At 31.6% G+C, this 26,749-nt stretch overlaps 1 protein-coding gene and 2 long non-coding RNA genes across 4 annotated transcripts in view; 1 reads left to right on the forward strand and 2 right to left on the reverse strand.

The window, feature by feature from the left end:
- Positions 1 to 26,749, reverse strand: part of koi (Sad1 and UNC84 domain-containing protein klaroid) — a 67,971-nt gene that overhangs the window by 10,954 nt on the left and 30,268 nt on the right. Inside the window, exons 3-6 of one of the 2 annotated variants that reach the window (XM_075313661.1) lie at positions 16,122 to 16,694; positions 15,598 to 16,055; positions 15,345 to 15,533; positions 1,126 to 2,712 (exon numbers count right to left, since the gene is read on the reverse strand). In XM_075313661.1, the coding sequence (XP_075169776.1) occupies positions 1,126 to 2,712; positions 15,345 to 15,533; positions 15,598 to 16,055; positions 16,122 to 16,694 (2,807 nt within the window). Of the gene's footprint in view, positions 1 to 1,125; positions 2,713 to 3,190; positions 9,905 to 15,344; positions 15,534 to 15,597; positions 16,056 to 16,121; positions 16,695 to 26,749 lie in introns of those variants that run through there. The other variant, XM_075313662.1, reaches the window with a different exon arrangement.
- LOC142241235 (uncharacterized) lies at positions 31 to 668 on the forward strand. The gene is made up of 2 exons (XR_012723540.1): positions 31 to 241; positions 297 to 668. It is a non-coding gene; the product is annotated as an uncharacterized LOC142241235 (long non-coding RNA).
- Positions 261 to 1,095, reverse strand: LOC142241236 (uncharacterized). Its single transcript, XR_012723541.1, has 2 exons — positions 690 to 1,095; positions 261 to 630 (listed from the first exon to the last, which is right to left on the reverse strand). It is a non-coding gene; the product is annotated as an uncharacterized LOC142241236 (long non-coding RNA).

The raw sequence follows: 26,749 nt of genomic DNA on the forward strand, positions 1-26,749 counted from the left end.
AAAATTGAAAAGCGATACAAATGGAAAATCAGGGGGGTTACTCTGTATTGCGATGCGTAAGAAAAATTGTCGCGAATCGAGTAATTGGTACTCAGTAATTCGTTTTCGTATCTACCTTGCGCATCTAGTTTTCGCAAATCTGGCATCACCGCACTCTATAATGCGAAAGCGTATGTCAAACTCGTTCGTTGATCGCAAAAATCGTGCGCAAACAAAATAGCAATCGCAAAGTAACAAATATGTAAGTAAGCACAATTAAATTTTTATATTTGTATCTAAATTGTTTATTGTTTTAGGGAAAAACCAAAAAAGTTACAGACACAGCAACGTCAGTTCCAAACTTTGGTAGACTTTATGGTCTCTTCCGCAGTTACCTCAAATTGTATGTGCTTGGGACAAAGTATTCGTTCAATCACCTCGCAAACTTCTTTTAAGCAGCGCGACATAGATTGCTCTGATAGTCCTAAAAGATGGTCTTGGCCGATTTGTAGATAACCACCTTGTCCAAGCAATTTCAAAGCAGCGGCCACTTTTATTGGAGTTGGAATGGCGGTGGATTTATTTGGAACGACGAGGTCGTCTTTAATAGCGTTTAATACATACATAAACGCATCTTTATTAAGACGAAATCTATAAAAATGAAATATTCGAAAACGTTTGTCACATAATTTGAGTTTCCATTTTCTTACCCGTGGTCACTTAGGGAGAGTATATTTGACCGATCTCGCAAAATTCTTCTTGTAATTCGTTCATGTTAATTTTCTTCAAACCATAACGCTATCGAATCCATAATTATTACTTTTTTGTTATAAACGATTAGCAAGTTTTAAAAGAACACGCACCGAACGGAAGATTGTTTAAAATGTTTTTTTTTTTACAATTTTTTGACATTTCTTTTTATCATTTTCGTTATTGTTTACATTGTGCAGCCAGCGTTGTCATATTTTCGCTTTATTTTGCTAAAGCGTTGCCATATTTTCAGTTTACTTTGCGAAAGCGTTTGCGCAAGTGATACAGAGTACCGAATTGTACTCTTAACGCATTTAACTATCGCATCGCATTTGCTTTCGTATCGCAATACAGAGTAACCCCCCAGCTCTCTGTCAGTGTACACAATTAACTTACCCAAAAATCCCGGGAAACCTTGGAAAGCCCAACATTCTCCCGGCTGAACATTAGGTGATATGGCAACACGTGGTGTATTTGTAGGATACCATAAGGGTATACCAAACACAGATATTTGAGCTGATTTAGTTTGATAACTTTCCGTACAACGTGTGGACAATATTTGACCACCAGCCGATTCCAAAGCAAAATCTACCAAACCCGTCTTATCGGCATCATATATGGCCAATACAGATTTTACAATATTACGAACTTCCTCCTCAGACAAGGCAGCCTTGATGTGACCCTCTAGAGCCAAATTGGATTCTTTATGTTTCTTATCCACGGCTAGAATAATCTCCTCTTTCAACTTCTCACTGATATCACGCATTAGGAACATGGCCGATTTATCGATTTCCTGTTTAATTCTATCATTGGTACGATTATTGATATGGGCCAAACGTTGTTCCAAATAGTCTTTGGCCACAAACATTGAGTTAACCCAATTTTGTATATCGGTATCATCGAATTTGGCGTCACCCTCTTTGGAGGTAGATCGAAAACCTAAAATATCTATTAAGGATAACTTCACCTGTTGATTAAGCAAATGGAATTGCTCATCTTTGAGAGTATCTAATTTCACAGAAATTTCTTGCATTAAATTCGAGAAACGTTGATCGGTGGAAAACTCCAATTCTTGCAAACGTTTCAAAAGGTCATCTTGTGTCTCTTGCAGATGTTTTATAGAATAATGGAGATCTTCATTTTCGGAGACTTTGTCATTAAGCGAAAGCTTTATAAAGGATATCTCTTGACCCAGATTATCAATGATTAGTTTTTGTTGTTCCAAAAAGGCAAACTGATCTGCCCCCAAAGTCGATTGAGATTTTTGCAATTGTAGAAGTTTATCATGTAATTTTTCATTGATTTGTGCTGAGATTTCCTCACTGACATAGGCAGTAAATAGGGGAGCTTTCAAAAGCTTCGATATTAGCAAATCCATATCTAAATTCTCCACAATAGTGTGATAATATGAATGATTATTAATTTGCAAAGTTTGCGAAATGAGACGTTTGATTTCTTCTTTGTTTTCGTTAGAAAATCTCAAAGGCATGGCAAAACTTTCATCGCCTTGGAGCTTTAGTAAAACTTTTTGTATAATTAGATTAAGATCATTGTCACTGAGCTTTTGTTGCATTTCCGGAGATTCTGTGAAACGTTTTTGTCTACTTAAAGCTTCTAAATTTTCCTTAATTATTTGTACTATAAGATTTATTTGTTTCGTTGATAATTCTGAAGCTTTTCCTTGATTGCGTTGTTGCTGCTCGTGCAGCTTCAAGTCCACCAGAGTTTGAACATATGAATTAATATGATTCAATATATTCTCATATTCTTCGGCAGGCATGGACTTTTGCATGGACATCTTTAAGTTGTCCAAATTTTGACTAGAACTTGTTGTGGCAAATAGAGGTAAATGTAAAAAGCTTTTAAGGCTATGGACATTGGTATACAAAGAGCTTCTGAGAGTGGTAATCAATGATAAAGGTAATAATGATTGCCAACGTTGTGTATAGAAAAGGCGATCCTGTTCATCCATTAACCACCAGGCTAAAGAGAGAAAAAGAGAGAAAAAAAAACAAGGGAAAAAAGCAAAGCAGAAATATTAGAAAAATACTCTTAAGTGTAGGTTAAAATAAGGTGAGGAATATGGTTTGTAGGGGGGGGGGGGGGGGGGGGGGGGGCTAGGGCCTTCTTCATTTGTTTCATAAGCAAACAGAAAGAGAGGGCTTTGGTCAAGTAAGCAATTAGAGTCTTATAAATATTGTAAAAAAAAATTTGGAATAAATGCTAGCTAGGCCAATTTCAGAATAATGAGTCAAAGAAAACAAAAGCTTAGAGTAAATGGTGCCAAAAAAAAATAAAACAAATGAAGAAGGATAGAGTATTTTTCCAATAATTTTGCCGTAATTCCCTTTGGTTTTTTCCCATCTTTCCTATTACAAAAAAACAAAAGTAACAAACAAAAATACTTACCTTACAGTTACCCTCCCCCTTAAGTCTCCTTACAAGAAAAAATTACATAAAGTTTGTTTTTGTAGGTTTGTGTGTGTGTGTTTTTTATCAAGTGTTAAAGTGGGGGATTCCTTTTTATTGTTTATATATTTTTTTATGTAAATTAACATTATTAGAAAATTGAAATCATGAGAATATTATTTTAAACAAAATAATTTTACATTAAAGTTGTTTAACAACCAAGAATTTTGTTTTTTTTTTGTAAATCAAAGACACACAGTGGTTTAGCAAAAGAATTGAATAAAGAAAAAAATATTATAATCTATTTTTATATTTTGTTTTTTTATATATCTACGAATATATATGAGAGTTAACGAAAAAAAAATATAAATTTTAAAACTAAATGATGTCTCCTTTTTTGTATATATTAAATATAGAATAATTGGTTTTGATATTGCAGCAATTTTTGTTTTGGTAACACTCTATCCTTCTCCAAATTTTTGTTTTTTGATTTTACACTTCGCTTTTGATTTTCTTCAAAACTGGAGTTTCTGTTTTGATTTTAAGGGATTTATAGGGAGAAATTATGATATGGCAGCAGGTTTTAATTTTTTTGGGAGGGGGAAAGAATGATTTAGGAAAATAACTAAAATCGATAGTATCCGAAAGAAAATGCAATAAATTTGTACGTTTCATTATAAAGAGAAAAAATATATATCTATAAACTAAGACTTATTAAATATATAAAAATAAAATATTAATTTGAAAAAAAAATTAGGGAGTTTTTTAAGACAAATTATTGGATTACAAAAATAACAAAAAGTAATAAATAACAAAAAAAAAATACTGACAAAACTCAAAATTAACAAAAGAAAAAAATTACAAAAATACTGACAAAACTCAAAATTAACTAAAGAAAAATACTATGGGAAAAATGTTGAAAAAGTAATGGCTTAATTAAAGATTTAACATTTTTTTGGATGTTTTATTGAACTCAAAACAAAAATGTATATCAACTTTATAGTTTGTGTTATTATCTTTTTACCCCCATTTTCATGAAGCTCCGTTAGTGCTACGTTAGCTTACGAACTTTTAAACCTCACTATGGACATATTTGTCATCTTGCCTATATATTCCATATGCCAGTTAGTAACTTAACTGCTAAAAATTTTTCAGTTAAAATTAACCGTAGGGAAGATATTTGCAATTTACTTTCTGTTAACTGGCAGTTAAAGCCTAATGGAGCTACATGAAAATGGAGCTACATGAATAAAAAAATAGTTATAGAAAATTTTTTAAAAATAAAAAATAACATAAATATTAAATAGTACTTTTTTCGATTTTTTATTTTTTACTTATTAATTTTATTATTTATGTTGTTTAATTTTCTTGTTAAGTTTTTTTTGCAATAATTTATTATTATATATATTATTTTCATTATTCCAATGATTTTATTTAATTTTTATTTTATTGCTCATTTTTATTATTTATATATTTTTATATTTTACATTTTTATTAAGTTCGATGTTATTTAGTATGGAGAAAAAAACTTACAATCCGTGCAATAGGAACTATTTTTTATTATTGTTTATGTTTTATTTATTATTTATTATTTATGCGTTATTAATTTTTATTTATTATAAGTAATGTTTTCATTCAGAAGACGTAAATTTTATTTTTTTGTATTATTACCTCTTTAAAAAAAAAAACTAGCAAAAAAATGTCCATTGCAATAATTTAAAGAGTAAACATACATAGTTCTGTGATATAGATTTAAAGTTTTGCTGCAATATTTACATTTTATTTATTTATTTAGTTATTATTATTGTTTGTGATGTTCTGTTTGTAATAATTTATAAATGAAACAAATGTAAAACAATTATATTTCAAATAATAAAAAAAAATTCTCTTGAAAAGGTCGGAAAAAAGCCGACGAAACGTCGAGAAAAAGATGAAATAAACTTGTTTTATTTGCATTTATATATATTGACCAAAACAGCCCATTAAAATAAACAAAAATCTATTAAAACTAAGTGGTCATAAAAAGAAAAAGAAAAAAATTTATAATTCTTGGTCCAGCCAAAAATAATTCGTAAAATGTTTAGCCTTTTAAAGGGATTTTCAAGAACCAAAAATATATTGTATATTTCAGCCCTATGGGGTGAGTGCAGCAAATGTGATATACCCATTTGTTTTACGATAGCCAAATTTTTTGTTTTTCTCCGACGATTTTACTGCCCAGCAAAATCTAGGTAACCACCCCAGCAAAACCTAGGTAACCACATCTCATTACAATTTACATTACCAGGAGTAAAGCTGTCATTACACGTTGCATTACATTGCGGCGAGTTATAATGACTAACTTGTAATGACAAAAATAAATACTTCTCGGTAATTTTCGAATTGTTATTCTCAAATTTTTAGGCAGTTGTAGTTAACGAATTAATAAAATAGAATAAATGATGGTACCATTAGGTATAATTATTCACATAATCGAGCACTTATATTTTTCCGTTAAGAAATTTTTATCACAAATATTTCATTATAATTGTGTTTAGTGACATTATCATATTATGTTTTAAATAAATGCTTTCTTATACGTCATTCACATTACACTTCCAAAATGCGCTTAAACTAAATTTCAAATGCCATTAGCCTTATAAAAAAAGAGACTTAAAATCCACTTTTAGTAGATTTCGAACCTTATGTGAATTGGCTATTGGATATATTATAACGTAATTCACGAATCCAACTCACTTAAACAACCTACATTTATTTCTATTTTAAGTGTGAAATTAAATTGCGTGTAATCTTATTGAGATTATTTATTAGATTTTTTGTTTATTTATACAATATTCGTGTCTATTCAAATAGTTCTCCTATTACAGCATCACTCGCCATATTTTGATCCATTGTAATCGGCGATATAAATCAATATTTTCGAGATTTGGATGTCTGAGATAATAAGTGGCTATTTTGCAAGCTTTGGCGTATCTACGATTAAGTCATTACATATTAGGTGATTATATACTTTAAATGCACTACTTATTTTATGACCGAAAGTATGCCTGGGGAGAAGTACTTTCCTTCTAGGACATACGTATGTAAATGTAATCCGAAGCGATGTCAATTAATAAGTGGTTATTAATTTTTAAATAGGCTTACCTACAAGATTACCGGGTAATGAGAGTTTTTGCTGGGCACATCTCACTACAAATTACGTTACCAAAAGTAAAGCAGTCATTACACTTTGCATTACATTGCGGTGAATTATAATGACTAACTTGTAACGACAAAAGATTTTTCCGTTAAGAAATTTGTATCACAAATATTTCATAATAATTGTGTTTAAATTAATTACATTATAATATTATGTTTTAAATAAATGCTTTCTTATACCTCATTACACTTCCAAAACTTAAACAAAATTTTAAATGCCATTTGCCTTATAAAAAAGGGACTTAAAATCCACTTTTAGTAGATTTCGAACCTAATGTAAATTGGCTATTGGATATATTATAACGTAATTCACCAATCCAACTCCCATAAACAACCTACATTTATTTCTGTTTTAAGTGTGATATTAATTTGCGTGTAATCTTATTTAGATGATTTATTAGATTTTTGTTTATTTATACAATATTCGTTTATATTCAAGTAGTGCTCCTATTACAGCATTACTCGCCATATTTTGATTCATTGTAATCGGCGATAGAAATCAATATTTTAGAAATTTGGTTGCGACAGTAAGTGGCTATTTTGCAAGCTTTGGTGTATCTACGAATAAGTCATTACATATTGGCGGATTATATGCTTTAAAAGCACTACTTATTTTATGGCCGTAGGTTTGCCTGTGGAGAAGTACTTTCTTCCTAGGACATGCGTATGTAAATGTAATCCGAAGCGATGCCAATTAATAAGTGGTTATTAATTTTTAAATAGGCTTATATCCAGCAAAAACTCTCATTACCCGGTAATCTTGTTGGTAATCCCAATCAAAAAGAAATAACCACTTATAAATTGGAATTGCTTCGGATTATATTTACATACGCATGTCCTACGAGGAAAGTACTTCACCACAAGCATACTTTCGGCCATGAAATAAGTAGTGCATTTAGAGCATATGTTCACCTAATATGTAATCACTTATTTGTAGATATACAAAAGTTTGTAAAATAACCACTCATTGACTCTGGTAACCAAATCTCGAATATGATGACTTCACTCGCCGATTACATTGGATCAAAATACGCCGAGTAATGCGGTAAGATGAACAATACTTGAGTAGGAACGAATATTGTAGAAATAGAAAATCAAAAAAATTATATAGTTGTCTTTAATGAGATGTTTAAAATGAAATTGGATTAAAGACGGAGGGTATCTTGTTATTTTCTTATAAGAAAGGTAATTTCTTTCGACTTGCGATTAGAACATGGGGTAATATATTCATCTAAGTAAAATTAAACGCGAACTAAATTCACGCTTAAAATGGAAATAAAAATTGGTTGTTTAAGGGAGTTGGATTCGTGAAATACTTTATAATATACCTAATAAAGTATTTATTTAATATATAATATGGTAAGGTTATGTATTTAAAACACAATTATTATGAAATATTTATGAGTGAAAATGAAAAATCTTCAGAATTACCGTTACATTACATATTCTTTTTCATATAATTTTTATATTTTATTAAGTTATTAACACTTCATTACATTTTGAGAATTACCAAATATTACCGGGAAGTATTTATTATTGTCATTATATGTTAGTCATTATAACTCACCGCAATGTAATGCAACGTGTAATGACACTTTTACTACTGGTAATGCAAATTGTAATGAGATGTGGTTACCTACAAGATTACCGGGAAATGAGTTTTTTCTGGGTAGTGTGATGAGTGAAAACCCATAATTTCGGATATATTTGCGAATTTATTAAAAAAACACATTAAGTACGAATGTGCAGGTAATGTGGCACACCATAATGTAGATTTTTTTTATAAAAAAAGTAAATGCAATATATGAATCTCAATTGCATACACGTTAGTTATTTATATTCGAAAAATAATAAATTGAAAATATACCTTCACACAAAACGAAATGATTAAGAACCACAAGAAAAACATTCGAGCACAAGTAAATGTGTTTTTTTTTCAACTGGCACAAAATAAGGTCTAATTTTTTAAGAGTATTAGCTTTTTTATTTCGTCCTTAAAAAAATACAAATATTTAATACAAATAATAAATAAATATTAATAACACAAAAATAAAATGTCTTTATTTCGCGACTTTTAAATTTACTTAATATTATTTTTATTATTTAAGATATTTAATTTTTTTATTCCCCCGTATAGCGATATTCGGAATTGCAAAAAAAAACGATTAGCGAATTTTTTTTTCCTGCCATAATCGGGTTAATGTTGTGCATTTATATCCTCCAGAAGAAAAATCGCACATCAAAAATGTCACCATAAATATTTGGTTGCTTTTTTTCAAACTTTTTGGTGTTTTTTTTTTTTTTTTTTTTTTTGAAACTGGGATTGAACCCAAGACCCTTTGAATGCAGGGCGAGCTTGCTAACTAACATCAGCTTCCGCCCACAAACCCTAAAACATATATCCTTAAATTTTGGCAATATTGTTCTTTAATGAGAAGTTCAAATTGAATTGAAGTCTGTTAGTATCCCGATTAGTTTAAAAAAAAGTAATAAATAATTAAAGATTGGAGCCTGGAAATATATTTTTTGTAATAATTTATTGTTATTTATGTTAGCTATTTTTATCTATTTTTTATTTATTATTATGTAGTTCAGTTTTTGAGTACTATTTATTTTTATTACTTACTTCTGTATATTTTATTATTTATTTTTTACTAATATTTATTTATTTTTGTTACTCTTTCATTTTCTTCAAAATATTTTATTTATTTTTGTTAATCTTTCATTTTTTCAAAATATTTCTATTAATTTTCTTATTCTATATGACGTGCTGAAGTTTTATTTTATTTAGAACCGACAAAAAAAACTCCCCAAACCTGCAATGAGGATTTTGTCTTGATTTTTGTAAACTATCAAAGCTTATAGCTTTGCGACTGCTAACCATCATTTTTGCTTGTTTCAGAGTTTTTATTTTCCAAAATAAAAAAAGTCAGCAATCAATTTATATTAACAACCATAAAGCCCTTCTTGATTCTAAATCCATTACTTTAAAGTTTTGTGTTCAAAAGCCAATTTACAAACTATATAAATGCAAACAATTAACCAAAAACTAAACAAAAAAATTGTCACACCTTCTTAATTAAGCCATTTCTCATACAATTTTTTGTAATGAAAGCATTAAAAACGAAAACAAACGAAAAACGATGAAACAAAACTCAAATTCAAACTAAACCTAACGAAATCATATGTAATAAACTCACTCGAGTTTATCACTAATTAACCTATTATTATGTTGTTCATTGTATCATAGACTATTTGTAAAAAAAACTTTCCATATAAACTGAAATAATTCCTCATTAAACACGTTCAAAATACTCTTCGCTTTGAAACAATTTACGACCCTCATCGATTATATTTTGTGAGACAGTTTTCAAATATAGGAAATAATCATTTGACCAATCGCGTACATTTTCAATGCGATTAAAAGCTTCGGTCTTATATTCTTCATATTTAGCCTGATTTATATATTCGGACATATCGATTTTAGGTAATTCGGGTAGGGTCAAAGTATATTGAGAAAATGATTTTGGGGGGAAAGGTTCATTAGGATGGAGATAATAGTAAGTGCCTGGAATAAATAGATAAAATAATGATAGAAAAACAAATAATGTATATTAGAATAATGCATATCAATCAATAAAACAAAAACAAAAAACAAGAAGAAAAAAACATGACAAATAAAACGTGCACATTTAAATGAAAAAAAAAAACTGTTAACATAGTATTTTAAATATTATAAATTGAACTCTGTGGGAATAATCCGTTTAAACTGCTAATTATACCCTTCACCACTACTGTGGTACAGGGTATAATAAGTTTGTGCATTTGTATGTAACGCCAAGAAGGAAAAGTCTGAGACCCATCGTTTAGTATACCGATCGTCTTAGAATTAAATTCTGAGTCGATTTAGCGATGTCCGTCTGTCTGTCTGTCTGTCTGTCTGCCTGTCTGTCTGTCTGTCTGCCTGTCTGTCTGTCCGTCTGTCTGTCTGTTGATTTTTGTGTGCAAAGTACAGCTCGCAGTTTTAGTCCGATTGTCCTAAAATTTGGTATAGGGTCCTGTTTCGGCTCAAAGACGATCCCTATTGATTTTGGAAAAAATCGGTTCAGATTTAGATATAGCTGCCATATTTATTTTTCACCGATCTGGTCATAATTGGAGTGTATATCAACCGATCTTCCTCAAATTCCGTACATCCGAATATTTTATGAGTCTCGAAAAACTTGCAAATTATCATCCAAATCGGTTCAGATTTAGATATAGCTCCCATATATAGCTTTCGCCCGATTTACACTCATATGACCACAGAGGCCAATATTTTACTCCGATTTAATTGAAATTTTGCACAGGGAGTAGAATTAGCATTGTAGCTATGCGTGCCAAATTTGGTTGAAATCGGTTCAGATTTAGATATATCTCCCATATATAGCTTTCGCCCGATTTACACTCATATGACCACAGTGGCCAATCTTTTACTCCGATTTAATTGAAATTTTGCACAGGGAGTAGAATTAGCATTGTAGCTATGTGTCCAAAATTTGGTTGAAATCGGTTCAGATTTAGATATATCTCCCATATATAGCTTTCGCCCGATTTACACTCATATGACCACAGAGCCTAATATTTTGCTCCGATTTAGTTGAAATTGTGCACAGGGAGTAGAATTAGCATTGTTGCTATGTGTGCCAAATTAGGTTGAAATCGGTTCAGATTTAGATATAGCTCCCATATATAGCTTTCGCCCGATTTACACTCATATGACCACAGTGGCCAATCTTTTACTCCGATTTAATTGAAATTTTGCACAGGGAGTAGAATTAGCATTGTAGCTATGTGTGCCAAATTTGCTTGAAATCGGGTCAGATTTAGATATATCTCCCATATATAGCTTTCGCCCGATTTACACTCATATGACCACAGAGGCTAATATTTTGCTCCGATTTAGTTGAAATTGTGCACAGGGAGTAGAATTAGCATTGTTGCTATGTGTGCCAAATTAGGTTGAAATCGGTTCAGATTTAGATATAGCTCCCATATATATGTTTTTCTGATTTGGACAAAAATGGTCAAAATACCAACATTTTCCTTGTTAAATCAGCACTGCTTAGTCGAAATGTTGTAAAAATTACTCTAATTTTCCTAAACTTCTAATACATATATATCGAGCAATAAATCATAAATAAACTTTTGCGAAGTTTCCTTAAAATTGCTTCAGATTTCAATGTTTCCCATATTTTTTTTACTAACATTGTGTTCCACCATTAGCCGACTTAAATTTTGAGTCTATAGATTTTGTAGAAGTCAAATTCTGTCTAGATCGAGTGATATTTAAATGTATGTATTTGGGACAAACCTTTATATATAGCCCCCAACACATTTAACGGATGTGATATGGTATCGAAAATTTAGATCTACAAAGTGGTACAGGGTATAATATAATCGGCCCCGCCCGACTTTAGACTTTCCTCACTTGTTTTTCTAATATTTTAGTTTCAATTAACTATAAAAATGACAAGTTTCTGTGATATATGAAGTTATGCGAAACTATGGACGGACCCAACCTAAAACCGCATACACCATAAAACGCATAAAAAATTTTCCCTCAAGATATCACTTCATAATGGATTTTATGAACATACGTAAGACTCATTTTTGCTGTGGTGTAGTATTATTAAAAAGTATCAAAGCCGAATCGTAAGACAATGCTCAAATATCAAATCAAGGGTTTTGCAGATATGGGACCAATATAAACAAGTATGTACGGCCGTATGTACGGCGAATCTTACGTACCCTCCAACATAAATTGCGTAGAGTCTGTCGCCAACAATCGCATTAGCAGAATTGTGATAATACTAACCTATGGCAAAGTGTTGCACGGTAATTAGTGAGGCAAACTTCTACCGGATCGGATAAAATTTGGCTCCAGAAGTCAAATTTTTAGTGTAGGTTTATAGGGGGGCTGCATAGAATAATGGACCAATTGTTGCATGGTAGTTGGAGGCTATATACTAATACCAAATTTACAGCGGATCGAATGAGATTAGCTCCTCTAAGAGACTCCGCAAGCCAAATTTGGACTGATATGGAAAAAATTTTGTGTGTTTGTTTATGGCCTATACTAACGCCACGTTCAACCAAATTGGGTTAAATTTGAATGTCCAATATTGGGGCTATATATAATTAACCGATATGGACAAATTTTGGCATGATTAATTGAAGTCATCTACGGGAGCCACCGTGGTACGACCGAACACACCTGCTACGACCGAACACCAAAAAGTTTTTCAGCGGTGGATTATCTCTCCTCAGTAATGCTGGTGACATTTCTGAGGGTTTCAAAGCTTATCTAAGTGGTTTCACTGGAATGTGGAACGCCGTTCGGACTCGGCTATAAAAAGGAGGTCACTTGTCATTGAGCTTAACATGGAATCGGGCAGCACTTAGTGGTAAGAGAGAAGTTCACCACTGTGGTATCACAATGCACTGAATAGTCTAAGTGAGCCTGATACATCGGGCTGCCACATAACCTAACCTAACCAGAGGTCATCTACTAAAACTACGTTGCAAATTTAACCCGATCGGAAATTTGCTCCTACATCAATAACAACTACTTATGCCAAGTTTCAAGTCAATAGCTTGATTCACTCGGAGGTCAGTGTAATTTCAACAGACGGGGTCTGAGACTAATATAATGGTGGATGGTATCATCACAATGGGTAAGGTAACATTCACTGGGTAACATACATAGCGGAGCAACTGTACAAATGAAACAAGGGACATCACACGAAGAACCCGTCCTAAAGAAGGCGATTTCTGGGATTCACAAGGAGTAATCCACATCATATGCGATGCGATATCAGCATTTTTTTTCGAAGGTAGTCAGCCGCTGTTGTAGAGAGCTTACGGTTCTCACTGAACAGCATAATGTGCTGGGTATCTCAGTCCTCTGTGCTGGGTACCTGGACATTATGGCATAACTGAGGATGAAGAGGCATATGTACTGGCCGTTTTTCCTCCGCTTTCTTTGTTTATTTACAGGATCAATAGCAAATATGAAGATTTATAGAAGAGACAATGGGCTTCTTCTATAGGCTGTGAACAAACGAAACTGATATGGGACGAGTATAATATTAGGAGCTCTGAAATCCTGATGTCATTGCAAAGAGAGGATGTGAGGTCGATAACAGGCACCATAACAGGACACAACACTCTGGGAAAATACATGGTAAGGATCGGTCTAGCGAATGATGATATGTGTAGGTGGTGTCTACACATATCATCCGGTGCCAGTGTCCAGCACTATCTTTCAGAAGAAACAAGATACTGGGCTCTTATTTCTTTCAGACTATGACCGACTTGCGATAATGCAGCCTAAGGAGTATTCTCGCCTACATCAAGGCATCAGGGTGGAGGACCTAGGCGCATCCGAACGACACATTATCATAGAATGGACTTATTCCGGCCGGAGCGAGACAGACACGAAGGGGAGGATGGAAAGAAGTTTGAAGAACCGCAATGGACCAACTATGGTCTAAGTGGACACAAATCCGCTAGGTCGGATTCGTGTCATCCTCCATAACCTAACCTAACCTAATCCACATCATCTAATTAGAGAAGAGTAAAACGATCACGTGGCGGATTCGAAGCTGAATTGAAGAAATTAGACCATGAAATGCTGTTCGATTCTCCTGATTTGGAACAAGACAACTTTTTTCTTAATGGGCACAAATATCAATCGATCGCGAATGTCCAGTATTGGGAGAAAATTTTGTCAAAATTATGTTTCTCTAGAAAATTTTGTCAAAATTTTATTTCTATAGCAAATTTTGTCAAAATTTTCTTTATCTAGAAAAATTCTTTCTGTACAAAATTTTATATCTGTAGAAAATTATATTTCTCTAGAAAATTGTGTCCAAATTTTATTTCTATACATTTTTTTTTTTAATTTTATTTCTTAGCAAATTTTGTCAAAATTTTATTTCTATAGCAAATTTTGTCAAAATGTTATTTCTGTAGAAAATTTTGTCAAAATTATATTTCTATAGAAAATTTTGTCAAAATTATATTTCTATAGAAAATTTTATCAAAATTTTATTTCTATAGAAAGTTTTGTTGAAATTTTATTTCTTTAGCAAATTTTGCCAAAATTTTCTTTCTCTAGAAAAATTTTGTCAAAATTTTCTTTCTCTAGAAAAATTTTGTCAAAATTTTCTTTCTCTACAAAATTTTATATCTGTAGAAAATTTTGTCAAAATTATATTTCTCTAGAAAATTTTGTCAAAATTTTACTTCTATAAAAAATTTCGTCAAAATTGTATTTCTACAGAAAATTTTCTCAAAATTTTATTTCTATAGAACCGTGCTTGTAATAGTGTACAAATGGAGCATTTGGGCTAGAAGCAGACACATGACTTTATTTTGTGGCCCCATGTACTAATAAAAAAAAAAGCTAAAAATGCCATGCATTTTTTTCTTGCTAAAAGACTGAAATAGATAGATCTAGTGGAACAAAAACCAAGTTGGCAAAGTTGCTAAGCACACATATTAATCGAATGAGCAGATCCTCACCGTCACAAAGACTCATATTTTAGACCTCGACAAAACGTATTTTACAGACGAATTAAGTAAGCATGGCTGGGTCAAGTGTAAGGGTGTCAAGGAAACTTTGTTCTAAAATATATCACATCCTTGCCAACATTTTTGTTCTCTTTTTACCCTAGTATTTTACTATTAAGACTCATGTTTTAGACCTCGACAAAACGTATTTCACAGCCGAATTAAGTAAGCTGGAACATGACAGGGCCAAGTGTAAGGGTGTCAAGGAAACTTTGTTCTAAAATATATCACATCCTTGCCAACATTTGTGTTCTCTTTTTCCCCTAGTATATTACTATTAAGGCGATCATAGCAATATTGTTTCGCAATCATAACCACAGAGTTCAACTCTAAGCTCAAAAAAAGACCCCGATAGCAAAGAAAAATAATTAATTCCAAAAAATATAACTCACCAGCCAATAAAAGCAATGGTAACAACATCAACAAGAATAACAAAAATCGTTTTTTGCTCTTATTATCAGCATTTGAAGATTGCAATAGCCAGGTGTCCAAACACAAAACGGATGAGATGAATAAGTACAAGTTACGCAAAATGTATGCGAACCCCGAAGAAATGCCATAAAGCATAGAACCAAAAAAGCCTGAAAATTAAAACCATTTAAACCTCTTTTCGACAATTTGGACATCACAAAGTATCCGTTATACCTCTATCCTCTTCAGCTAATTTTGTGTGATACATACTACTACTGTATGATGTGTATCTGCCCACTCCACCATTTTGATTAACATTGGAGCCTGTCATCGACGACCATGTGGAGGTTATGGTTGTTACAATTGTCGTAATGAAACGCATAAACCATGATTCATTTTGATGTTGGCCATTGTATAGATTAGCTGATCTACGATATGTATAGTCCACTTCATCTCCAGACTCATAGGCCAAATTCTCTGCCGCTCTTCTATTTTGGGTATATTTGGACGATTCATAACGACGGCGTATGTATTCTTCTTGGGCGGGATCACGTTCAATCATGTAATTGATACGTTCATGATGATTTTCTAAAGATTTGCGAGACATATTGGGCATAGCCACAATACCAGGGGCCAATTCACGGCGATGTGGTGATAATTCTGAATAAGTGTAATCGGTTTTAGGAGTGGTTCTAAAAGGGAAAAAAATAGTTTAGCAATAGCAAATGGTATTGTTTCTCGAATCTCATCAAACTTACTTCCAATATTCTCCCGCCTTTTTGTATTCCAAATAGGCAACATGATCACTTGCATCCAAATTTTCTGCACCAAATGAATTGCCAAGAAATCCACTCAAATATGATTTACTCTTGCTCATTTCCTTTTCACTATTTAGAACATTTTGTGTGTGCTCCTTAACATTTCTCTGTTCAAAGTGTGATTCAGCTTGAGATTTTGATGCTTTGGTGCTACCACCACCACCACTACTACCTCTCGATGAGTATTGTGAAGCAAAATGTGTTACAAAATTGCTTGTTTTTGGTGTGGATGTTGCCACACTGCTACCTGACTTTTTGGTCTTTGTAACCACTGTTGTTGTTGTTTTACTTTCTGTGACCTTTTGGTTTTGTTGATATGATTGTTGTTTTAAATGGTCAGCTGCTATTGATGTAATGGCTCTTGTGGCTGTTTTGGTTTTATTTTCAGGACTATCTTCACTGGAGTAATCCGATGTTTTTATTTTGGTTTGTGTCATTTTGGAAGGACTGTCCTTTCCGCTTCCCATAACAGAAGAAGATGAGGTTACTTCGACGGTTTCTTCAACAATTGTTCTAAAATAGAAAAAATAAAAAAATCTATATTAAAGATTTCGATGATAGGAACTAGTAAGCCTGGTCGAATATCATACCCTTGACCATGCCTTTTCCCCAATTGTTATATACTGTTCTTATAGATAAGGAAATAAATTGGAAGTAATTTCATTTAGAGATTTACAAGTTACTGACAATTAAAAAATTTAGAGTTTTGCGAATTTGTAGCAGAACATGGGCTAGATATAAATAAAATCGGTTTATATAAAAATATTATGTAAATAGGGTTATATATGTGAGCTACTAAAGGGTTTCTATAAAATATGTATCAGCCAATCTACTTTCACAAAATATGAAAATGTCGACTTTTTCATAATTTTAAAAAAATTCACTTTTCGTCTCTTCCAAAATTGTGAAGAATCGACTGAGTTCATAACAATTTTACACTACGGTTGGGAGTGGTGCAATGGTTAGCATGTCCGCCTTGCATATTAGAGGTGTGCGCGTGACACGCGTGAATCACGTGAGTCGTGAACAAAATCTAGAGCAACTCTCGTAAATGTGCGTGAATGGGACTAAAATAAATATGTCGTGCGTGAGAAATAAAATCAGTTCGTGAATAAAATTTCTGCAAAACCACGCTCACGAAAAAATCAAGATTTAATTCATACTCGTATGTTAACAGAAAGTAATTTAGCTCTCGAACTATATTCTATTTTTGAATTTTGTTACTTTTGCTGATTTCCGTTTGGAAAATGTCGTGAGTCTCGTGAATTTGTCGTGAATCACGTTATTCTCGTTAATCATGCGTGAGCGTGAGTCTTTGAAAGTAGTTCGTGCGTGAGCGTGGGTGAATACTGGTTTTCTTTTCGTGAATGTGCGTGAGTTGGATTGCCTATTACACGTATCGTGCGTGAGCGTGCGTGAATAAACATTTTGCTTCGTGAATGTGCGTGAGTGTGAATTAAATTTCACTCATCCGCACACCTCTATTGCATATACAGGGTCGCAGGGTCTGGTGACATTTCTGAGTGTTGTAAAGCTTCTCTAAGTGGTTTCACTACAATGTGGAACCCCGTTCGGGCTCGGCTATAAAAAGAAGGTCCCTTGTCATTGCGCTTAACGTAGAATCGGGCAGCTTCCAGTGATAAGAGACAAGTTCACCACTGTGGTATCACAATGGACTGAATAGACTAAGTGAGCCTGAAATATCGTGCTGCCACTATACCTAACCTATCCTTTAACCTAACGGTTATATTTACATGGAAAAAAACGCCGATAGTTTTACACCTGGATATGTCACGTATGTCTGTGGATGAGAGAGTTGCCAAATAAAATTTTGACAAAATTTTCTATAGAAATAAAAATTTGACAAAATTTTCTACAGAAATAAAATTTTGACAAAATTTTCTATAGAAATAAAATTTGGACAAAATTTTCTATAGAAATAAAATTTGGACAAAAAATTTTCTATAGAAATAAAATTTTGACAAAATTTTCTATAGAAATAAAATTTTGAGAAAATTTTCTATAGAAATAAAATGTTGAAAAAATTTTCTATAAAAATACAATTTTGGCAAAATTTTCTATAGAAATAAAATTTTGAAAAAATTTTCTATAGAAATAAAATTTTGACAAAATTTTCTATAAAAATAAAATGTTGACAAAATTTTCTTTAGAAATAAAATTTTGACAAAATTTTCTATAAAAATAAAAATATAGAAATAAAATTTTCACAAAATTTTCTATAGAAATAAAATTTTGGCAAAATTTTCTATAGAAATAAAATTTTGAAAAAATTTCTATAGAAATAAAATTTTGACAAAATTTTCTATAGAAATAAAATTGTGACAAAATTTTCTATAGAAATAAAATTTTGACAAAATTTTCTATAGAAATAAAATTTTGACAAAATTGTCTATAGAAATAAAATTTTGACAAAATTTTCTATAGAAATAAAATTTTGACAAAATTTTCTATAGAAATAGAATTTTGACAACAATTTCTATAGAAATAAAATTTTAACAAAATGTTCTATAGAAATAAAATTTTGACAAAATTTTCTATAGAAATAAAATTTTGACAAAATTTTCTATAGAAATAAAATTTTGACAAAATTTTCTATAGAAAAAAATTTTGACAAAATTTTCTATAGAAAAAAATTTTGACAAAATTTTCTATAGAAAAAAATTTTGACAAAATTTTCTATAGAAAAAAATTTTGACAAAATTTTCTATAGAAATAAAATATTGATTTATAGAAATAAAATTTTGACAAAATTTTCTATAGAAATAAAATTTTGACAAAATTTTCTGTAGAAATAAAATTTTGCCAAAATCTTTTATAGAAATAAAATTTTGACAAAATTTTCTATAGAAATAAAATTTTGACAAAATTTTCTATAGAAATAAAATTTTGCAATTTTTGTTTTAAGTTTGGTAGATTTTTGGTAAAATGTTCTTCAAATTTTGGTATTTTATTTTGGCAGGAGTGGCAACCGTGATCACACTTCACAACCACAATGAGAGCTTTCAGACAATCGGATCAACAAACTGCATTTTTGATTCAACAATTGGTTCAAACTACTGAATTCTGAATACTAAAAAGTCTGAAAATTCTAAATGAATATTATAAGATATGTACTGAATTACCTGTTATTATTGTGTTTTATTCCTTTCTTTAATAGAAAATGCTAACATTGAACTAAAACACACCATATTTCTTTAATTACAAAATTTAGAAAAATATTCAGCTTCAGCCGTTTATTGCTTTTTTTTGCTGTAGTTTTTCATTTTTATTTTAGTTTTGGTGGAAAAAATCGAACCTAGTGCCCATTTTAAAATTGGAATGTATATGTATATTTGCAATTTAAATTTTATTAAACATTTTTTTGAACAACGGTTGTAGAAAAACGGTCAAATATCTATGGAAAATATGCTTGTAGATTATTTCGACTCTTTTGGAAACTTTAATTTATAAAATTGATATACAAATTTTTCTTAAAAACATGTTGTTCCTGTAATTCGTATGTAAATCCCATCATTTTACAAGAGCGAAGGGCATAACTATTAATCGATATTGAACTAAACTATGTATACGTTAGTTGATTAATACAAAATATATAGAAAATCAAAATAGTGCTCTATTAAAATTAAGTCGCGTCTTAGCTAATCTCATGCCCATATTATTTATAGTTCATTATAAAAATTAGATATTCAAATTATTTTATTTACATATAATCCAAAAAGGTACATACATTTAAATTCATAACAAATGGAAAATCTTACATATATCCGGGCCCCCATAAAAAAAAAAAAAAAAAAAAAAATATCTCACGAAAATTTCTGTATTTCACAGCTAGCTACTCATTTAATTAAAAAAAAACCAAACGTTTCAAACGTGTTATTTGACCTTCAAATTCAAATTGTCAGAGAAGAATATTCTAACGACAACAGCAATAACCAAAGCTATGTCTAACTGGCGATCGACATCAACACAATGTTGGAACTATGCTGTCTATGACATGATAATGACGATTATTCGTCGTAATGAAAATGTTTGAATGTAGCATTTGGCTCTTGATTTATTTAAGGCCACAAAAACAAACAAACACAAAAATGACGGTCAAAATCAAGCATTGAACGTTGAAATTCAAACAAAAATGATGAAAATACACAAAAGCGAAAAACGAAAAATAACGTCATCATTTTAAATGGAATTCAGGGGCTGACGATGAGATGAAATAAAATCAGAACAATATAATGCAAAAAGTTTTTCTTAGTCATTGACGATTTTCGGTTACCCTATACACCTCCTGCTAGAGATTGTGAACAGAATTATGTTACGAAGGCGATTGTCATTTTTTTCGACTTTTGCAAGATTGGCCTTTTTGTGATCCAAAAAATCCACTTATTGATCATTTATGTTTGCCAAAATTTACTTGGGTTTTTGGTCAAAATCTACTAAAGAACTTTCATTTCGGCATGGCGTAATTGTTAGCATTCTAAGTGGGCCTGCAGAAAATCATGGGTCTATGTCTATTATCCCCACCCAGTAATATTGGTCACATTTCTGGATCTATATTTGAGGAGAAGCTTGTCATTGAGCTTAATCCAACAGAAATTATCGACAACAGAAGTTTTCCAAGTGAAGACACAAACTAATAGAAAAAATTGCGTTCCAAAATCGTAAACGGACGGTGACAAAATGAAACAGAAACGTTGTGCCACTTTCTTGGCAAATTTTACACTTTTTCAAACATTAACACTTTTATGCCACTTCTTTATCGGGCTACTTCATGTTATTATTTAGTGGCAAATTTGCCACTTTTTCTAGCGTGCATACTTTTGTTCCACTTATTTTGTTCAGTCATTACATATCATTATTATTACAATTTTGTGGCACCTTTTCAACATGTTGTGCCACTTTTTATACCCTGCGTCACACTTTGGAACAGGGTATTATAAGTTAGTGCATATGTTTGTAACACCCAGAAGGAGACGAGATAGACACATGGTGTCTTTGGCAATAATGCTCAGGGTTGGTCCCTGAGTCGATATAACCATGTCCGTCTGTCCGTCCGTCCGTCTGTCTGTCCGTTCGTCCGTCTGTCTGTGAACACATTTTTGTGATCAAAGTCTAGGTCGCAATTTAAGTCCAATCGCCTTCAAATTTGGCACATGTTCCTAATTTGGGTCAGAATATAACCCTATTGATTTTGGAAGAAATCGGTTCAGATTTAGATATAGCTCCCATATATATCGCCTGATATGCACTAATATGGACCCAGCAGCCAGAGTTTTATACCGATTTGCTTGAAATTTTGTACAAACATAACACTTAGTCGTATAGTCAAGTGTGCAAAATTTGATTGAAATCGATTCAGATTTAGATATAGCTCCCATATATATCTTTCGCCCGATATGGACTAATATGGTCCTAAAAGCCAGAGTTTTGGCCCAATTTGGTTGAAATTTTGCACAGGGAGTAGATTTAGCATTGTAGCTATGCGTGCCAAATTTGGTTGAAATCGATTCAGATTTAGATATAGCTCCCATATATATATTTCGCCCGATATGCACTTATATGGATCCAGAAGCCAGAGTTTTATCTCGATTAGCTTGAAATTTTGCACAAGGAGTACAATTGGTAGTGTAGTCATATGTGCCAAATTTGATTGAAGTCGGTTCAGATTTAGATATAGCTTCCATATATATTTTTCGCCCGATATGGACTTATATGGCACCAGAAGCCAGAGTTTTGGCCCAATTTGGTTGAAATTTTGCACTAGGAGTACAATTAGTAATATAGTCATGTGTGCCAAATTTGATTGAAATCGGTTCAGATTTAGATATCGCTCCCATATATATGTTTTTCTGATTTTGACAAAAATGGTCAAAATACCAACATTTTCCTTGTTAAATCGCCACTGCTTAGTCGAAAAGTTGTAAAAATGACTCTAATTTTCCTAACTTCTAATACATATATATCGAGCGATAAATCATAAATAAACTTTTGCGAAGTTTCCTTAAAATTGCTTCAGACTTAAATGTTTCCCATATATTTTTACTAAAATTGCGTTCCACCCTAGTGCATTAGCCAACTTAAATTTTGAGTCTATAGATTTTGTAAAAGTCTATCAAATTCTGTCCAAATCGAGTGATATTTAAATGTATGTATTTGGGACAAACCTTTATATATATAGCACCCAACACATTTGACGGATGTGATATGGTATCGAAAATTTAGTGCAGGTGCAGGGTATAATATAGTCGGCCCCGCCCGACTTTAGTCTTTCCTTACTTGTTTTAATTAGTTCCTTTGTTGTGCATTAGTTTTTGTAAATTTTGGTCGCGTATCTCTTTACAGTTATGAATATAATCGCTGCATTAAAACAAAATATTTTCTGGCCTCGCACATAAAGAAAATTTCATTAAAATTGATCCAACGAAAATTTTTCATTGATACAGTCGACTCCGCTTTAGCGCAATGCGCTTTACTGAAAAACCTCGGATAACTGAAATCGATCGCATTCCCCAGTTGTTTTTTCTGTCCATTTCATTTAAATTACTCCGCTTTAGTGAAACTCCGCTTAACTGAAAAAATCGGATTACTGAAAAGTTTTTTGTGTTCAAATGAGTTTCGTCACATTAGTATGACTTCGCTTTACTGAAAATGCCACATTCTCGCTATTGAGAGAGAGTACATTTTCTTCTCCGTATTGAGAACGCTTTATTTCAAGTGAAGATGACACTTTCAAAACAGTTTAAATCACTCTGTAAATAAAATCAACTGAAAGGTAAAATTGTAGATGGCACACACACGGAATCAAACACCTTGTTTTTATTATTTTATGTACATAGCATTGGTCATAAGTTCGGTTAACTGAAATTGAGTGGATTTTTTTCCAGTTATACGGAGTCCGCTTTACTGAAACTTTTTCAGTTATCCGAAGTTCGCATTACTGGAAGTTTTTTTCAGTTATCCGTAGTCCGCTTTAGCAAAAACTTCGGATAACTGAAATTAAATGGCTGCATTTTTAACGTTTCAGTAAAGCGGAGTCGACTGTATAACGAAAAATTTTCATTGATATAATGAAATAAATCGTTAATAGTACGAAACGTTACGTTTCGTTATAATAACGAAAAATTTCATTGTATTGACGAATTTGTTTCATTGGCTCACTTTTAATGAAACATTTCGTTAATATAACGAAACTTTTGCTATCAGTGTGGCTTTAAGGAGATAACTTGTTATTGAGCGCAACATGGGATCTGGAAGTAATCATCGACAATAGAGAAGTTCAGCATAGGATACCACAATGAATCTTGGTATTCTAAGTTTTTCTATAAAAACAGCTCCAATTACCGAACCAAAGTAGAACATTGGAAGCGCCTTAAGCTGGCATGAGACGAAGATTACGGGCTCCCGAGGTGACACTGGCAAAAATAGTTAGGATTTGTATTAGGGCTATGTCGAAACAATGACCCATATAAACCATCTTCGAACTTGGCGAACTCACCATTCTATGGTGGTGGGTATAAAAAAAGAGCATCTCAAGCTGTTGCAACAAAACCCTAACTTATGTATACTAACCATGCCTTAAAGGCCTGAGTTATTGATATAAATTTGTGGAATTTTAAGTACCTTTCTCTTAAGTAATAGAGTATTAATTTCGTCTCAGTATGATCTCATAACATCGGAAATTCTATAACAGTATTCCAACAAGTTTTGAGAAATTAGATCCACAATTATATGGACCCAGAGGCAGAGGTTGTAGGTAACAAAAGAACAAACTCAAACAAATGAATACCATAAAACCAAACAAAACAAATACCATGATGATGCCTCATATCTATTGTTTAGAAAAAACGTCCACAAAGAATTAAATAAGCGCCAAATATAAAGTTCGCGCCAAATGTTAGTTGAGTATTCCAAGTAAACAAATATGATTGTTTTCACGCTGTGGGTTTGCCGACCAATAATATCCACAACGATGACGACCGGCAAGTTATCAAACGTTATGTTGATATTTGATTCCGATTATTATGCCTAGACATGCTAACACCAGTGTATTTTCTTACCCCCGTTCCCAAACCTAACCGTTAAAATTTATTATAGTTTTTTTAATATGAACGTAAAGTTTCTAGCTTCACGTCATATAGTAATATTGGAAATGTGTGGTATTGAAATGTCTGTTTGTGACTAAAGCTAAGCATAAGTTTGTAAAAAAACGCGTAGTTACAAACAAACCAACATCATTGCCATCCCCGATGACGTTATTGTTTGCGTTGTATTTGAAATTAATAAACGAAAACGTGTGTAACTGAAATTTTGCGTGATATCATTTAATGAAATGTTCAACTTAATAGTAGAGAATTTTTAGTTTAGTAGTAGTGGGTGACCATGGGCTTAAAAATACATAAATAAAAAAAAGAGTTGTTAACTCAAATCAGAAGTATTCAATGGGAAAGAGTCACTTATAAACAAAGGTTAGAATCACGGTTGCCACAGTTGGTAGAATTCTGCCAACAATACACGGTGGGCCAAATGAGAGGGTTTTGACGCATTAAATCAACCGAAGCCCCTAGAGCTCTGAAATGTTGTACATTTACCACTGAGGATGCGAATAAAGTATATTTTGGACCGATCCGTCCACTGCCACGTCCACTTTCAAATGAAGGGCGTATTTCAACCCAAAAGGAAGCGCCTAGATCTCTGAAATTTTGTATATGTACCACTGGGGATAAGAATAAAGTATGATCAACATTTCGGACCGATCCGCCCACTGCCACGCTCACTTTCTAATGGAGTATGTATATCATACACCACATTAAATATATCAATATGTAGTAACATTGGAAACTGAAAATCTAGATTAGAACTGATTCTCACTGTTACTCCATCTTGATCACTCGCTTAGAGTGTATATGATATCAGCAATTTTAGTTCAATTCAAATTGAATCTCTTACACTCTCAATTTAGCTAAACGTTTCGAATACCATTATTTCTGCAACACTATGTAGGTTAGGTTAGGTTAGGTGGCAGCCCGATGTATAAGGCTAACTTAGACTATTCAGTCCATTGTGATACCACATTCAGTCCATTGTGATACCACATTGGTGAACTTCTCTCTTATCACTGAGTGCTGCCCGATTCCATGTTAAGCTCAATGACAAGGGACCTCCTTTTTATAGCCGAGTCCGAACGGCGTTCCGCATTGCAGTGAAACCACTTAGAGAAGCTTTGAAACCCTCAGAAATGTCACCAGCATTACTGAGGTGGGATAATCCACCTCTGAAAAACTTTTTGGTGTTCGGTCGAAGCAGGAATCGAACCCACGACCTTGTTTATGCATGCTAACAATTGCACCACGGTGGCTCCCTTCTATATAAATAAAATTTTGGCAAAATTTTCTATAGAAATACATTTTTTTTTATAGAAATAAAATTTAGACAAAATTTTCTATAGAAATAAAATTTAGACACAATTTTCTATAGAAATAAAATTTTTCAAAAATTTTCTATAGAAATAAATTTTTTCAAGAATTTTCTATAGAAATAAAATTTTTCAAAAATTTTCTATAGAAATAAAATTTTTCAAAAAATTTCTATAGAAATAAAATTTCCACAAAATTTTCTATAGAATTAAAATTTTTCAAAAACTTTCTATAGAAATAAAATTTTTCAAAAATTTTCTATAGAAATAAAATTTTTCATAAACTTTCTATAGAAATAAAATTTTTCAAAATTTTTCTGTAGAAATAAAATTTTTCAAAAATTTTCTATAGAAATAAAATGTTTCAAAAATTTTCTATAGAAAAAAATGTTTCAAAAATTTTCTATAGAAATAAAATTTTTCAAAAATTTTCTATAGAAATAAAATTTGGATAAAATTTTCTATAGAAATAAAATTTTTAAAAAATTTTCTATAGAAATAAAATTTTTCAAAAATTTTCTATAAAATAAAATTTCGGCATAAGCCGGCTATCAATGTAAAACCTTTTTTCGGAGGGTTCAAGTGTGGTTTTTTGTTGGGTTTAATAAACTGCCTGAATTTATTCTGATAATTGGTTGATAGTTTTGCTGCAAGTAGAGGATGCTGATGAGGAATGTGGTAATTCCGAAACGTGCGTCCATCCAACCATCTTGCAGTCTATAGGGCTTTGCCCAAATAAATTTGACAAACATTCTTTTCCTCTGTTGGTTAAGCTACAATTGTAGTTTAGTCAATGTATGGTTTTAAGCTGAAATAAAAAAACAACGAAATAAAATTTGGATAAAATTTTCTATAGAAATAAAATTTTTAAAAAATTTTCTATAGAAATAAATTTTTTTATAGAAATAAAATTTAGACAAAATTTTCTATAGAAATAAAATTGAGACACAATTTTCTATAGAAATAAAATTTTGACAAAATGTTCAATAGAAATAAAATTTTTCAAGAATGTTCTATAGAAATAACATTTTTCATCAACTTTCTATAGAAATAAAATTTTTTAAAAATTTTCTATAGAAATAAAATTTTTGAAAAATTTTCTATAGAAATAAAATTTTTGAAAAATTTTCTATAGAAA

Source organism: Haematobia irritans, chromosome 5 (assembly GCF_050003625.1).
Source record: "Haematobia irritans isolate KBUSLIRL chromosome 5, ASM5000362v1, whole genome shotgun sequence".
Classification (NCBI taxonomy): domain Eukaryota; kingdom Metazoa; phylum Arthropoda; class Insecta; order Diptera; family Muscidae; genus Haematobia; species Haematobia irritans.